This window comes from Micropterus dolomieu, linkage group LG11 (genome assembly GCF_021292245.1).
Source record: "Micropterus dolomieu isolate WLL.071019.BEF.003 ecotype Adirondacks linkage group LG11, ASM2129224v1, whole genome shotgun sequence".
Taxonomy (NCBI): Eukaryota; Metazoa; Chordata; class Actinopteri; order Centrarchiformes; family Centrarchidae; genus Micropterus; species Micropterus dolomieu.
In genome coordinates this window covers 18,383,030-18,397,607 of record NC_060160.1, presented here as the reverse complement: position 1 = coordinate 18,397,607, position 14,578 = coordinate 18,383,030, and the positions used below count along the sequence as shown (strand labels likewise).

The 14,578-nt window shown below is 39.6% G+C and overlaps 1 protein-coding gene across 1 annotated transcript; it reads right to left on the bottom strand.

Annotated features, from left to right (window-relative positions):
* Positions 1-29: 29 nt before the first annotated feature.
* On the bottom strand, positions 30-10,473 carry tor4aa (torsin family 4, member Aa). Its single transcript, XM_046063645.1, has 3 exons — positions 10,369-10,473; positions 6,272-6,751; positions 30-3,794 (listed from the first exon to the last, which is right to left on the bottom strand). The coding sequence occupies exons 1-3, from the start codon at positions 10,372-10,374 to the stop codon at positions 2,937-2,939; spliced, it is 1,344 nt and encodes a 447-aa protein (XP_045919601.1). The 5' UTR covers positions 10,375-10,473; the 3' UTR covers positions 30-2,936.
* Positions 10,474-14,578: the final 4,105 nt, after the last annotated feature.

The following is a 14,578-nucleotide window of genomic DNA, read 5'->3' as shown; positions in this document are numbered from 1 at the left end:
AGTAAAATAACATTCTTAAACCTGCAATATTTACATATCACCAGCTTGTTAGAAAATGTTTATTTATCCAGCAGTTACAGAGAAACATTGTCATTCATTTGGAGTCATGTTGTGTCACCTGATCAATGTAAGTCCAATATTCCCTTTCTTTTAGCTCCGTTTTTGGTCTCCACCACCTCCTGAGTAGGGAAATAACTGAAAATTCACCTGCTCATCTCGAAATGTGTCTGCTTCCTCCTGAGCAGGTTGTGCACAGTTGGGTTTTTCACAGCTTCTTCTCTGAAAACTGAGAGCGCTGAGTGAACCTGAACAGTAAAGTTTTGTGTCAACAGGTAAACAATGAGCCGAAACTCACTATAAAGCCAAGAGGAGCTGCATATCCAGATGATAATTCTCTTTAGGTCTATTACTACGAGCAGCTGCTTTCACATTGTTTTCACATTTGATACATTATTATTATAAAAATATTGATTATAGTCGTTTAACTCCTGACCGACATACTAGACTTTTCTGGAACTCAAGGTCTGTGGAATCAGATTTGTGCCAATTTAGTCAAACAAAACTTCTTAAATATCAAAGGGAGTTGTAAACTTTGGTGTGGCGATGGGCCAGCGGATAAGACATGCCTTTGGTGTGTGAGACCCGGGTTCGATTCCCACCACGACATCCGCCAATGTGTCCCAGAGCAAGACACTTAACCCCTAATTGCCCCAGAGGCGTGCAACCTCTGATATATATATAGTAATTCTAAGTCACTTTGGATAAAAGCACCAGCTGAAGGATAAATTTAATTAATTAAATTAAACAAAATTACTTCAAAAAAGCTTCAGTTAGTTTGATTCTCTTGGCACAAATCTGATTCTATTACGTTCTTCCTTTGCACAGTTGTGGACTTAAACAAACTCCATCTGCCGAGAAAAACTGAGATAAAGTTTAAAGCGGTGGAAAAAGCCAGTCACTGGACCCTGAGTCAAAACAACAGTTTGATCGTTGGGGAAATATGCTTCTTCGCTTTGTTGACTAGAGGTAGATAAAAAACAAATCTATACCACTCTCATGTCTGTTTGCTAAAGATGAAACTACAGCCAGCAGGTGCTTAGAGTAGATTAGCATAAACAGTTCAAGGAAACATCAGCTGCTTCTTTTTAGATGAAACCTATCTTATCAGCACCTCTAAAGCTCACTGATTAACTCATTGTATCTTGTTTGTTTAATGTGCACTGAAACAGCACATTGTGGCCTTAACACAGAATATGTGCCAGACAATTTCTTGGCCTGGCGTAGTGACTTCCTGAATCATTAGCTAGCTGTTTGCAGTCTTTATGCTAAGCTAAACTAAGCTGCTGCTTGCTGTCTGCTTTTTTCTGTTTCAGCTTTGCAGGCTGCTGTAATAAAACTCTCACAGCCATGTAAAATGGTGTCTTTAATATCTCTATATCTTTATTTATATTAGAAATAAACAGAAAACAGGACATTAACATATTCATGACTCATTAAATCCCATCAATCTTTACTTTTAATGCTAGGCCAAGTAACAGTACATTTCTTTGGATGTGAACATAATAGAGCCTTTAATAAATAAACTTCAGGGACCAGATTTTCTCAGAGAGAAGAGAAGCCTTGTATGCAAGATTGCTACTAGCTTAATGACCAAATAAGCCACGAACTGCTGCTACTAGCTACCAACAATTTTTCACCTGCAGGTCCAACGTTCAGAATAAATTACTTAAATGTTATTGCATTTCTTGTACTGTATATTTAAGTAAATCCACAGACGTATGCATTGTAGATTGACTAGCATTACCATTAAAACAAGTCATGCTGCATCACTTTTGACATTTCTGACAAAAACAAAACACCCTAAAATGTGTGTTAGTAACTGATGCATTACATGTATCTAAACTTCCTTTTATAAATGAATGAATATCTGTCTGAGCATCTCCTACTATGTGTGGTTCAACTCCCTAATATAGTAGTTGCTTGGTCTTAAAAGGTAAAGGTCCAGTTCACCCAAATCATAAAATTTACGAGTTTTCTGCCTCCACACCAACACAATGGAGATTAATGAAACTTAATTTGAGACTGTACTTGTGAAGTAAAATGCTAAAATCAGCTTGCTAACATGCTCAGAATGACAATGCTATCTTTAGCAGGTGTGTTTACCATGTTCAACATCTTACATGCTAACATTTGCCAGTTACCACTGAACACTAAGTGTAGTTGAGGCTATTTAGTTTTGCAGATGATTGATCATAAAACAAATGATTGGACTAAGAGAAATTTTGACCAGATGATGGCGTTAGATGAAAAGTCAAGGGATCACTGAAGTCATGAGGATTCATGAAGAAATATGCCTCATAAAAACAGGGTAAATGTTTAAAATGTATTATTTTTGATGGGGTAAATGAGAAAATATTTGTTTGTTTTTTTGGAATTTGGGTGAACGGACCCTTTAAACATTGTGGGATTCACTTGACTTGTCTGCACAGCTTTGTGAGGACCAAAATGCTGGACACCACAAGTTTAAAGGGCTGCTTGAGGGTTAAGACTTGATTTTAGGGTTCAGGGTAGATTTAGCTTAGGGTAAAGTTTAAGGTTAGGTGTGTAGTTGTGATGGTTAAGGTTAGGGGCTGGAGAATGCATCATGTCAATTAGATGTCCCCACGACGACAGTAAGACAAACGGTTGTGTGTGTTTGTGGACGATTTCAAACCTCTTCATAGGATTCACGCCATTTCCCACAGCAGAGTCGAACGTCTTCTTGTGTGCACAGACTTTTCGGTTTTTTCACTCTTACAAAACCCTCTCTTGAAAGCTTTGGCTCCGAGTTGTGTAATTCAAGTTTAGTAACCATAAACCCCTCTCTTACTTCTCACGCACTATTTCTTCATGGTTTAAAGAATGTGAAACATCCAAACATTTCCTGCCGAAGAATTTCACAGCAGGTTGACCTTAGCCACCACTTGCTTGCAGCCTGTCTGGGAATATTCATGCCCCCCTACCTCGGGGTAATATTTAATCTCCCCTGCGAGGCGCTCTATGTTGGTATGATCCGGGTAGAAACCCTCTCGAGTCATTTCATCCAGGAAGCACTCCATCACATGACCTTTCTCCAAAAGGCCTAGAGGTAAGATGTCGGCCTCTGTCCACAGGTGGTGAAGCTTCTCCAGAGTGTTGCGTAATATTGGAGTCAGCTCTTTTAATAAGTTATTATGACGACCAGATGCTGTCATTGACATAGAAATACTCGAGGAGTTGTGCAGCATATGTTTGGTGATATGTGTATGACCCAGATTGCTCAGGAACAGGTAGATAGCGTTCAGGTATTCGTTGGACTGTTTGGAGGCCATGAGTTGCCACAGCGCGTCCAGGATCTCGCCGTGCATGTGCTCGGCCTCGTCGAAGATGAAGAGCGGGATCTTCTCCTCCTCCTCGGCTCGTTCAACCATCTCCGAGATGAGAGCGGAGAGGTCGCTGGCGCACTTCAGGGCGTCGGCCTCCTGGGGACAGTGGTGGAGGACGTAGTACTGCAGCACCAGCGTCTCCCCCACCACGGAACGGAAGTGTCCGGCCAGGAGGCGTCCCAGGTGGCTCTTGCCTACACCGCTGGGGCCGTGCAGGGACACCACCAGGGGCTTGTTGTGGACGTAGGTGGACAGGTAGTCCTTCAGGTGGGACAGCAGACCCTCCACAGCTCCCTGCTGCCCAAACACCTCTCTCCTCAGTGTCTTCTCCAACCCCTCCAGGTCATACCTGAGAACATGGTCATCTAGGTTCTCTATGGCGTTGTACACCTGGGGAGAAACAAGTGACAGATGTTAATATGCTGTCACAATTTAATGCTATACACTAATTGTACACAGTTTACCAATCATAATGGAGCACTGTTACTGTTTTTACTAACAGTTTCTGTCGTTGGATGTCAATCAAACTGCACAGTTAGAAAGTCACTGACAGTTAAACTTAAAGAGACAACAAAATGTTTGTCATTCATAGTTGTCTGAGCTGTTTCACCAACATCCACAAATAGTAGTTTTTTCCCCAGTCCTCCATGTTTTGTACCGTGTTCATGCACACTGACTCACTGACACTTTCCCACCCTAAATACATAGTCAAAGTACATAGGTCGCAAAGCGGCTTGGGGCTCAAGAGGTAGGGCGGGTTGCCTGTTAATCGGAAGGTCACCGGCTCCTCCCGGCTGCATGCGGAAGTGTCCTTGGGCAAGATACTGAACCACGAATTGCCCCTGGCGGCTGTTCCGCCAGTGTATGAATGGGTGTGAATGTTTGTTTCTGTTTGAGCTCAGTGTATAAATGTGTCTGAATGGTGATAGATGTAGTGTAAAAGGTTGAATGGTCGAAAAGATAGAAGGCTCTTTAGGGAAATCTAAATACAGAGCATTTACATTTACAAAGCAGCCAATTGTCTAAAAAACATAAAACATGTATCTTACAGCCTAAAATTGAAGAGCTAATGATTTGAAATGTCACATAAAACACATTCAGAACTTGGTACATTTCCCTGCCAGTCCACTTGTTTACTTCTGCAAGTTGGCCTTTTGTTTGGAATTGATTTTCAGAAGGGAAACAGCTCTTGTCCAAGTTTATTTCTACTCAGCTTCTGACATCAGCAAACCGGAAACAGGATCTTGGACCCATTTAAAATGTTTATGTTTATGTAACTGCAAAATCAACTATTAGTACTGCTGTAGGATACACGTGGCAAAAAAGCAGTCACAGTCGCTGTGCAGTATAAATGAGCTGTGGGTACCTCTACTCTACTGAACAGTGCCTCAAGATTAGGTAACAAGGCAGGATCGACCTGAGTCTTCAATGAGTTTATTTCTATTTCTAGTCTGAATGAACACTGACATGACCGAACATGCAGACTAACACTGCAGTCAGCATATTTGGTCACACAGGAGATCAAAATCCTGTACTTGCTCAGTTCTTTGAGCTAAATACTAACATTAGCATGCTAATATGGGCACAATAAGAATGCTAACATTACTTAGAAGGTAATGATTAAATTGTTTTTGGCTTCACCACAAACAAAATTTACCCATCTTAGCTTAGCATTATGCATGCTAATAATTGTTAATTGCTACTAAACATAAAGGACAGCTGAGGCTGATGGGAATGAATCAGTTTTACAGGTATTTGCACATAAACCAATGTATTGGACAAATTAAATTTTTGTCTCTCATAATGGAGCCAGATGAAAAGTTAAGCAAGTGATAAAGTGATTACTATTAACCCAGAGGGGGACATGAATGTGTATACCAAATTTCATGATAATCCATCCAATAGTTTAACATTAATAGGGGAACATTTCTGATCTTAAAAGTAATAGTTTGACAAAATAATCTCAATCCAAGTTTATCATCCAAAATATTTCACTCTGGATCAAAGTGGCGCACAAAAATTGTCTGACATTGTCGCCATGCTACTATTACATGGCCAAAATAGAGATTAAATTCCAATTTTTTAAATGTTATTTACATTTCCCTAAAGAGCCATGTTTAATTGATAAAAACTGTAAAATAACCACATATATTACTGTGATGAAAGCAAGATAGCGGAACACATTAGGGTATTATGGTATTGGCAGCAGAGATGTACAAATTCATTTAACAGAAACCTTAAAGTCCCTAAACATTTTGCTGAAATCGAATGTGCCTTGATGCAGTGATGTAGAAGGGTACTCCAGGGTGTGTCAGTACACCACTACATGAAGAAGTATACAGAACAGTGTACAAATATCATTAGACAAATATTAAAAACTTTGCCAGGGGTGGTCTAAAGATATCAAAAGAGGACCATATGTTGAAAGTTTTTACTGCCTTTTGTTGTTGCATATAGAAATTACATTGATATAAGATATCGTAGATGTCTGCGTGTTGTTTATGCATTCTAATAATACTAATCCAACACATCTTTGTATTAGTGTCCAGGTTGATTCCACATTCAGACTTAATAGCAAAGTCAGGAGAACGACTTAACAACTCGGGAAATGGAACCATCCGAGGAGCTAGTGAATGCACCGTGAGCCGTTGGATGCAATTCACAACCCTCACCACTAGATGCCACTAAAGCTTACACACTGAACCTTTAAGTAACTCTTTAATATTAATGTACCTGAGTAAAAGGTCAAGATCTCAGCCAATGTGACCCTACTCATTTAAATCCTGTCAAGGTGGTGACAATCTTTTCTTCATAAAAAGCTCCTGCAGCTCCTTGGTTACAGTCACACTTGTAATTAGTCACTTTACCTGGATGAAGACGATGGCAAAGAGCAGGTAAAGGCAGTATTTGGCTCGGCTTTGCGCTGGCTTTGGCGGAGCCCTGCACCCTCCTCTGTTGGGAAACAACACTCGTTTCCTCTTTTTCTTCTTATTCCACAGAGGGACGGAGGACGACAAGCTGGAGGGGGTGAGTCCGTCGAAGGTGAAGATTTTGGGGCTACTTCTCGGTGCGGATCCGACGAGGGCAGCTGCTGACCCCAAGCCCAGGCCTATCTCCTGACGCCGCTTCTTAATGGCCTGGTACTTCTGTTTGATGCGTATGACGGCGCGCAGAGACGACGACAAGCTGGACAGACTGGGGGTTGGACTCTCCCTGTTTTTGTCACTTTTTTCTACTTCCCCCTCCACCTCTCCGTCCACCGCTCCGTCCATCTCTTCATCCATCTCTCCCTCAAATTCTCCGTCTGTTTGAGAGGAGGCCGTGGCGCTGCTGTCTTGGTCACTTAGCTGCAGAGAGAAAGAGGAAGGACTTTAAAGCAGCTATAAATCAATATTGTTAGATTTAAAATGGATCACATGACTACTTGTATGTGAAAGGAGTCGCTATGTGAATTTTAGCATCTTTTAGCTATTGTTTTTAATCTGGTTGGTTCTGTTTTGGTTTGTTTGTCCAGTGGCCCAGAAAATCAGTTGTTGCAGGTTAAAGAAATCTTATTCTTGGGTGCCCTGGTGGCTCCCCTGGTGGGGTGCGTGCTTTTCTGTCCCTCTCTACCGTCGCTGTCAATAAAATAGACATCAACAGAAATCTTATTCTTCATCTGTAGGAGTTGTTGTGTGTCTGCTGGCAACTGTTTACTAAAAAGTTCACCATACCACCATCAAAGGTGTCTGTGTTGTGTTACTGCTGCCCTCATGTGGCCAAAAAAGGTTCAGTGATGTAATACTGACATACGCTCACTTGCCACATTATTAGGTACACCTTGCTAGTACCGGGTTGGACCCCCTTTTGCCTTCAGAACTGCCTTAAGTGTTCATGGCATACTTTCAACAAGGTGTTGGAAACATTCCTCAGAGACTTTGGTCCGTATTGACATAGATAGCATCACACAGTTGCTGCAGATTTGTCGGCTGCACATCCATGATGCAAATCTCCCGCTTCACCACATCCCAAAGGTGCTCTGTTCGACTGAGATCTGGTGGCTGTGAAGGCCGCTGGAGTTCAGTGAACCTATTGTCATGTTCAAGAAACCAGTTTGAGATGATTTGAGCTTTGGTGCATTATCCCGCTGGAAGTAGCAATCAGAGGATGGTACACTGTGGTGATAAAGGGCTGGACATGGTCAGTAACAACACTCAGGTAGGCTGACGTGTTTAAACGATGCTCAATTGGTACAAAGGGGCCCAAAGTGTGCCAAGAAAATATCACCACCACCACCACCACACCACCAGCAGCCTGAACCGTTGATACAAGGCAGGATGGATCCATGATTTCATGTTGTTTACGCCAAATTCTGACCCGACCATCTGAATGTTGCTGCTGAAATTGAGGCTCATCAGAGCAGGCAACATTTTTCCAGTCTTCTGTTGTCCAGTTCTGCTGAGCCTGTGTGAACTGTAGCCTCAGTTTCCTGTTCTTAGCTGACAGAAGCGGCACCCGGTGTGCTCTTCTGCTGCTGGAGCAAGTCTGCTTCAAGGTTCAACATGTTGTGCGTTCAGAGATGGTAATCTGCATACTTTGGTTGTAACGAGTGGTTATTTGAGTTACTGTTGCCTTTCTGTCATTTCAAACCAGTCTGCCCATTTTCCCCTGACCTCCGACATCAACAAGGCATTTTCGTCCACACAACAGCGGCTCACTGGATATTTTTCTCTCTTTTTCGGCCCATTCAAACCCTGGAGATGGCTGTGTGTGAAAATCCCAGTAGATCAGCAGTTTCTGAAATACTCCGACCAGCCCGTGTGACACCAACAATCATGCCACATTCAAAGTCACTTAAATCCCCATTGTGATGCTCGGTTTGAACTTCAGCAAGTTGTCTTGACCATGTCTAACATGCCTAAATGCATTGAGCTGCTGCCATGTGATTGGCTGTATAGCTATTTGTTTTAACAAGCAATTGAACAGGTGTGCCTAATAAAGTGGCTGGTGAGTGTTTATGGCATTCCACTAATTATACATGTTAAAGTCAGTTTACGAGTTTGTTTTTTTTAGGGCCACTTTTTTTTTGGCATTAGAATAGACTGAAAACCCAACCCAGCATTTTATCACTTTGGAAAGTTGTTAAGGCAAAATTGTTGTCAAACAGTTGCCTACAGCAGACACAGAGAAACACTAGCATTCATTTGGAGTTCGATAGCCAGTGTTTTTGGAGTATTAGACATATTAGAGACTATAAGTCAGGATATTTCATCCTCTAATGCATCAGTTTGGTCATTATGTTTTGTGCATGTTAATCATCCTTTGTCTTGGTTATCTAACTAGTACTAGTTACCACAAACTGATGTTAGATACTAAATTAGTGTTCCTAAACCTAGTCTTGCTATCACTCACTATGGTACATTCAGCTGCATAGAATTTACAGATGTCTGTTAAAATGATGGCTGAGAAAGGGCGGATGTCAAAGTGAGAAAGAGAGAAGGAGGGAGTGAAATACTACGCTCAGCTATTTCCTCTTCTGATGAGCCAGACCAACATTGTGGCGTCTAGAAAAAAGAGAAATACCACTAACTTGTCAAAAAAAAAAAAAAAAGTTGAATTCCAAAACTGGTTTAGATTCATGACTTACACTCTGTAGTGATGATGCAGCATGAGAGGATTATGGGAAGTGTTAAAATAACCGCAACCAAAGGCAAATTTCTAAACAGAGACCTGATAAGATATCTTTTGGATTGAAACTTACTCAGCAGTCGGCTCGTTTCCCCTTTTGATAACATATATTTCTCTGCACTGAAATCAGACTTGTTTTGTAATTTATGCCTCAATCTGATCAGTTATTGCTGCCATTTTCTAGATACAGAGCTCCTGTTTCTCTTCAAACATGATATTCAAATCCAGTACAGTATACCTTGGAAATGTTCCTGCAGAAAGAGGGAAGTGCAATCCCTTCAGGAACATTCACTGGCCTGTCCTGCACAAGAACTGTGTAAAAGCACACAAGTGAGCTTTGTAACAGCCTTTGCATGTAACATACACATGCAAAAGCCATACTATACTATATGTTTTGCAAACCCTGGAGGCAAAATCGTCATACATTACATCGGCTTATAAAGCGAGTTGTGATTGCACAAATGCAGGTTTGTTTCTGATCATTGAAGGCATGTTGTAATCTGTCTGCAGAATTATAGATTCAAGATACTCTAAATGTGAAATCATGCTGGTTACATACTCATCTTGGTGTTTCAGCGCACATAGTGTAAGAGTTGTTGTTTTAGCTTTACAGAAAAGGAGGAACCATCAGTTACACCCAACAAAATGTCACATACAAATGAACACAATCAATAAACAATGCATTTGACTTCTGGGAAATTTAGTTCAGTTCTTGGCACAGCTAGGAGGAAGAACAGCACCAATCCCGATGGAAAATGAGCACATTGTATGTATTATGTTACTGTGATGAGTTGGATCATAATCTTGGAACTATTTCTTGGTAAAGTTATAAAACTCTGTCCAAGCCTCTTTTACTTCAGCACAAAAGAATTCAGCAAAGCACGCATGAGGGAAAGATAAACATCTATCAGTCCTTTATCTGTTTCTTAGCTCTCTTTTCACATGCAGGAACCTGAAAGGATCTGCATTCCAGGAATTTTAAAGCTCTCCAGGTACTTTGAAGATTAAAAAAAATATCCCCCTTTGTTTTGAGATTGGCTGCAAAAACATGCAGATACTTAAAGCTGCGAAAACACATAAAGAGACACAAGCAGTGGGTTAGTAGCTTTCTAAAAACATGCATTTCTTTGCATGTTACACAGATTTTTCACACAGAGCAGAGAAAGGTACTGAATTACTCCACCCAGATGCACACACATAACTTCAGCCTGCAAGCTGTGAATGCAAAGCAAGGAGAGGGGGGAAATGGAACAATTGACAAATGAAAGGTTCAAAAAAACATGACACATTATCTCACCTCCATTGTGGCTCAAATCTTTCCAAATCGAAGGAAGCTGTGTAGCTTTAGTCCATATTTTCAGAGTGGAGGAAGCACAGGAAGCAGAAGAAGCAGAGAACAGCCACACACAGCTAGCAGCTCAACTCAGGAAGGACCCTCCTATATCTATCTTACCTCCTCAACCATCTGCTGGCTCCTCCTCCTCTTTCTTCCTTTTTATTCTCTTCTTCATTTCTGCATTTATTTTGTTTCTGAAAGGGGTTTACACCTTACATCACGCTGGGTTCATTTAAAAGCTAACAGCAAATCCAGTTCAGGTGCTTTCTTTTTCACCGGAAGTCAAATTAAACCCAAGCTTTATATATTTATTAATTGATTAGACCTCCTAGGAGGATACAGTCCTTTTCTGAGATCTGGTTTTAACTAACTTTATTCATAATTTGTTATTAAAAATCTTCTCATCTGCAGTAAACAAAGTGCTCCTCTCATATATAATGATGTTACACTGCTCTGTCTATGTGGTTATTCTGTGATTATGTCTCACTTATTTATGAGTTATACAGGAAAAGTGAACCGCAAACGTCATTTCTCATTAACTTGTTCTTATCTGTCATACCCATACATGACCCCAGTAATGGAAAGTCACTGCAGTAAGTACATTTCAAAATATTTTAATTTTACTCCACTAGATTTATCTGACAGCTTTTTAGTTACTCTGCAGATTGAGATTTTACATACAAAAATAATGATCAGTTAATACGGTGCATTGGTACAGAATAAACTGGCATTAGACCTATGTCTAAAATGCTCTGTTTAGATTTGTAACACAGACTGTAGCCTATAATTAACATGACTTACTGCTGAGTTATATATAAAATAAAGACATTATTGGACACCAATCCAGTTCCTTTTTACCAGTTAAAATACCTTTAAATGGCCAATACAACCCATAACATGCATTGGTTCACTTGCCAGAAAGTGATTGCAGCTTCTACTTATTGACTGAAAGGTGGTTTCTGCCTCAAAATGACTTGATTTCATTCAGAAGTTACATTTGACAGACTATAAAACAGAAATCGTCTCCCTTTTTTATTTCATATATAATAACATTATATTTTTTGATGACATACTGACAACCAAACCAAAAATGTCCCCGGTTTTCATTTGAGAAACCTGGTCACCTTAACTAAACATACCTGCTAAACATGTTAGCATTGTCACTTTAAGCATGTTAGCATGCTGACATTAGCATTTAGCTTAAGGCACTGCTGCCTCACAGTCCTGCATTGTGGTATGGCTGCTTTTACTGAAGTTTACAGTAGAGTAAAGACATTGAAATGGAACAATCTGCAAGATCAAACATGATAGAAAAGAGAGGAAAATGTACATTTTTGTAGCTTAATTGAAAACACAATTATTGCACAATTAGTAGGGGTTTCATGTAGATCTCAAAAGAAACAAAAAATGAGCAGCTAGAGTTTTGGCGACCGAGTTTATCCTCAAATGTGAGGATTTGCGTTTTTTTCCACTTCTTATATGACAGGAAAACTAAAATATTTAGGTATTAGACTGTTGGTTGGACAAATGAAGCGATTAAATAGTCAACTTTGGCATTTTCCACAGTTCCTTGACTTTGTTTAAACAAAAAGATTAACTGATAATGAAAAAGGTTGGTTGAGGCCCTGTTGCGTGGGTGTTCAGATTTTAAAGGCTGTACTTATAAATAGAAAACCAACAGGTGTGGCAGATGTTTGCAGATTTATTTCCTTAAAACTAGACGGGTGGAATGTAACTAAACACATTTCAATGTACGTTTTTTGAGTATTTTAATTTTATGCTACTTTACACTTCTACTCCTCTACAACTCAGAATATAATCTATTATTAAAGGTTAAGCTACCCAGCAGTATACAAACTTCTACTCCTTCCACTGAAATATGTATAAATAAAGCATGCTGTACCACACATACACGATAATACGGTTATCTACCAGACTACTTTGCATTTGGTAGTAACTAAACCTGCCCCTCTGACCACAGCCTGTGACAGCGACTAATGCCCCACGGTGAGAATTACTGCAGATGGTGTGAAAGTGAAGTTATCAGACTCTAAGATCCCCGTGACAAGGAAGTCTGAGATGTTATCATCTTTCAGTTTATTTGTCTCTGCAGCTACATCCAGCCTGTGTACACAATTTACTTTGAACAAGCTGTTGTGAGTAAACTGTTAATGTTGTAGTAGGAAGGAGGGATTAGTCACACATGGCAGCATCCTCTGGGCAGATGTTTGACTTTTACTGCCTGCTGCTAGAGTAACAGTCAGCTACAGCACACACATCGAAAGCTGCAAAGCTGGATGCTACAGCTGAGCACATTCTTTCTTTTTAGCACAATGCAGAAGGTGTTAAAGCAGTAACCCATTGTGTTCCTGTCACTTAAATGCAACCTGAGAGCATCTCTTTAACTTTTCCACTGCATCGAAACAAGGTGAACTTTAGCAAACACTTAATTAAACGTTCGAGCATGAAAACTGAAATTAGGATTCAATAGTAAACAAAAAGATTAAAATATGCTATGAGAATAACTTTTCCTTCTAGACTGAAATTGTGCTGTCCAATTAGGATGTTTGTCAAACACACACACACACACGGTTGTGGACACATAATCCACATCCTTTTTTATTGATCTAGCTAATGTAACAGCACACACTCCGCTAAGAAACTTCATATATCTCTGCTCTCTTGAAACAAAGTTACATGTAAAGTGACGGTTGCTCTCTGGCACGTCGGATATAAACTCCAGCTCTGTTTGTGCCGCCTCTCTCCTCTTTATTAGTAACAGTTCAGGATTTCGGTAAACAGGCTTGTTTTCTTGCACGGGAGTTAGACGAGAAGATCAATTACACTCTCATATCTGTCAGTTAAATATGAAGCTACTGCCAGTTAGAGTTGCAACTAATGATCATTTTCTCCATCAATCGATTAGTTGTTTAGTCTATAAAATGTCAGAAAATTGTGGGGAAAAAAATGTAGATCAGTGTTTCCCAAAGCCCAAGATGACGTCCTCAAATGTCTTGTTTAGTCCATAACCCAGAGAAATTCAGTTTACTGTCACAGAGGAGCAAAGAAACCAGAAAATATTCACATTTAAGAAGCTGGAATCAGAGAATTTTTACTTTTTATAATTGAAGAATGACTCAAACCTTTTAATTCATTATCAAAATAGTTGACAATTAATTTAATTGTCTCTTCTCAGCTCACTCCCGGCAAGAAAGCATATTTTGGAAATTCTTTGGCAACTATACTTATATAAAGGGCTCTCAGGTAAAATAATCTTCTTTTTCTACCTGCCTAAGGAGCCAATTCCTTTCTACAGCAGTTAAGTAATTAAGGCCTTCTGGGTCTTTAACATGAATATTCTGCAAGTTAAATGTTTAAATGAGAAACAAATCTCGCATAAAAAATAGAATAAAGGAGTGAATAGATTCGCTTCATCACGTCACCTGTTGCTTCCTCTAGACGCAGACATCTTGTTCAATCAGGTTCGTACCTCTAAGGTCGAAATGTTTCCAAAATATGTTGTGTGTTCAGAGTTTTGTATTCAGGACAGCTTATTTTAGTGTGAATACTACTTAACCAAATGTATATAACTTAATTACAAGCTGCAATGGTTATTTTCATAACTGATCCTTTTTTTAAAAATTATTTGGTCTACAGTAGATAAGAGATGCAGTTTCCTAGAGGCTGAGATGAAATTATTATATTAACTATTTATTATTTAAAAGACAAAAAGGTAAAGCAGAACATTTTATTATTTGAGAAGCTTAAACTAAAGAACGTTTGGATCTAATGCTGAATAACTGATTTTCCCAAATTGCTGCATTTTATTTTTGTCACATCGCTAATTGTTGCAGCTCAAACTCTAATTTAAGTGTCATGTATTAAAAGATGAATGCGTGTTTTGTAAAATGTGAATATGTAAAGTAACAATTACAACTGCAGCTGTCAAGAAAAACAACAGTGAAGTGAAAAAATATTTTTTACCGAATATGTCGGTAAGGTTAAAGTAGCAAAAAATGGAAATACTATAATAAAGTAAATGCTCTCGGTTATGTTTCAACATTCCTAAACCTGGTTGTTGTGACAGTAAATATCCTGAAGTTTGTCTCACGTTGCAGTGCAGTAGTATCCCTGTGGTAAAAGTACCCTTCGTTGGGAATCACTGACCCAG

Coding starts and splice junctions, on each gene's coding strand:
- tor4aa (XM_046063645.1), bottom strand. Junction 3,795..6,271: donor TTGCCATCGTCTTCATCCAG/GTAAAGTGACTA, acceptor GTTTCTCCCCAG/GTGTACAACGCCATAGAGAA.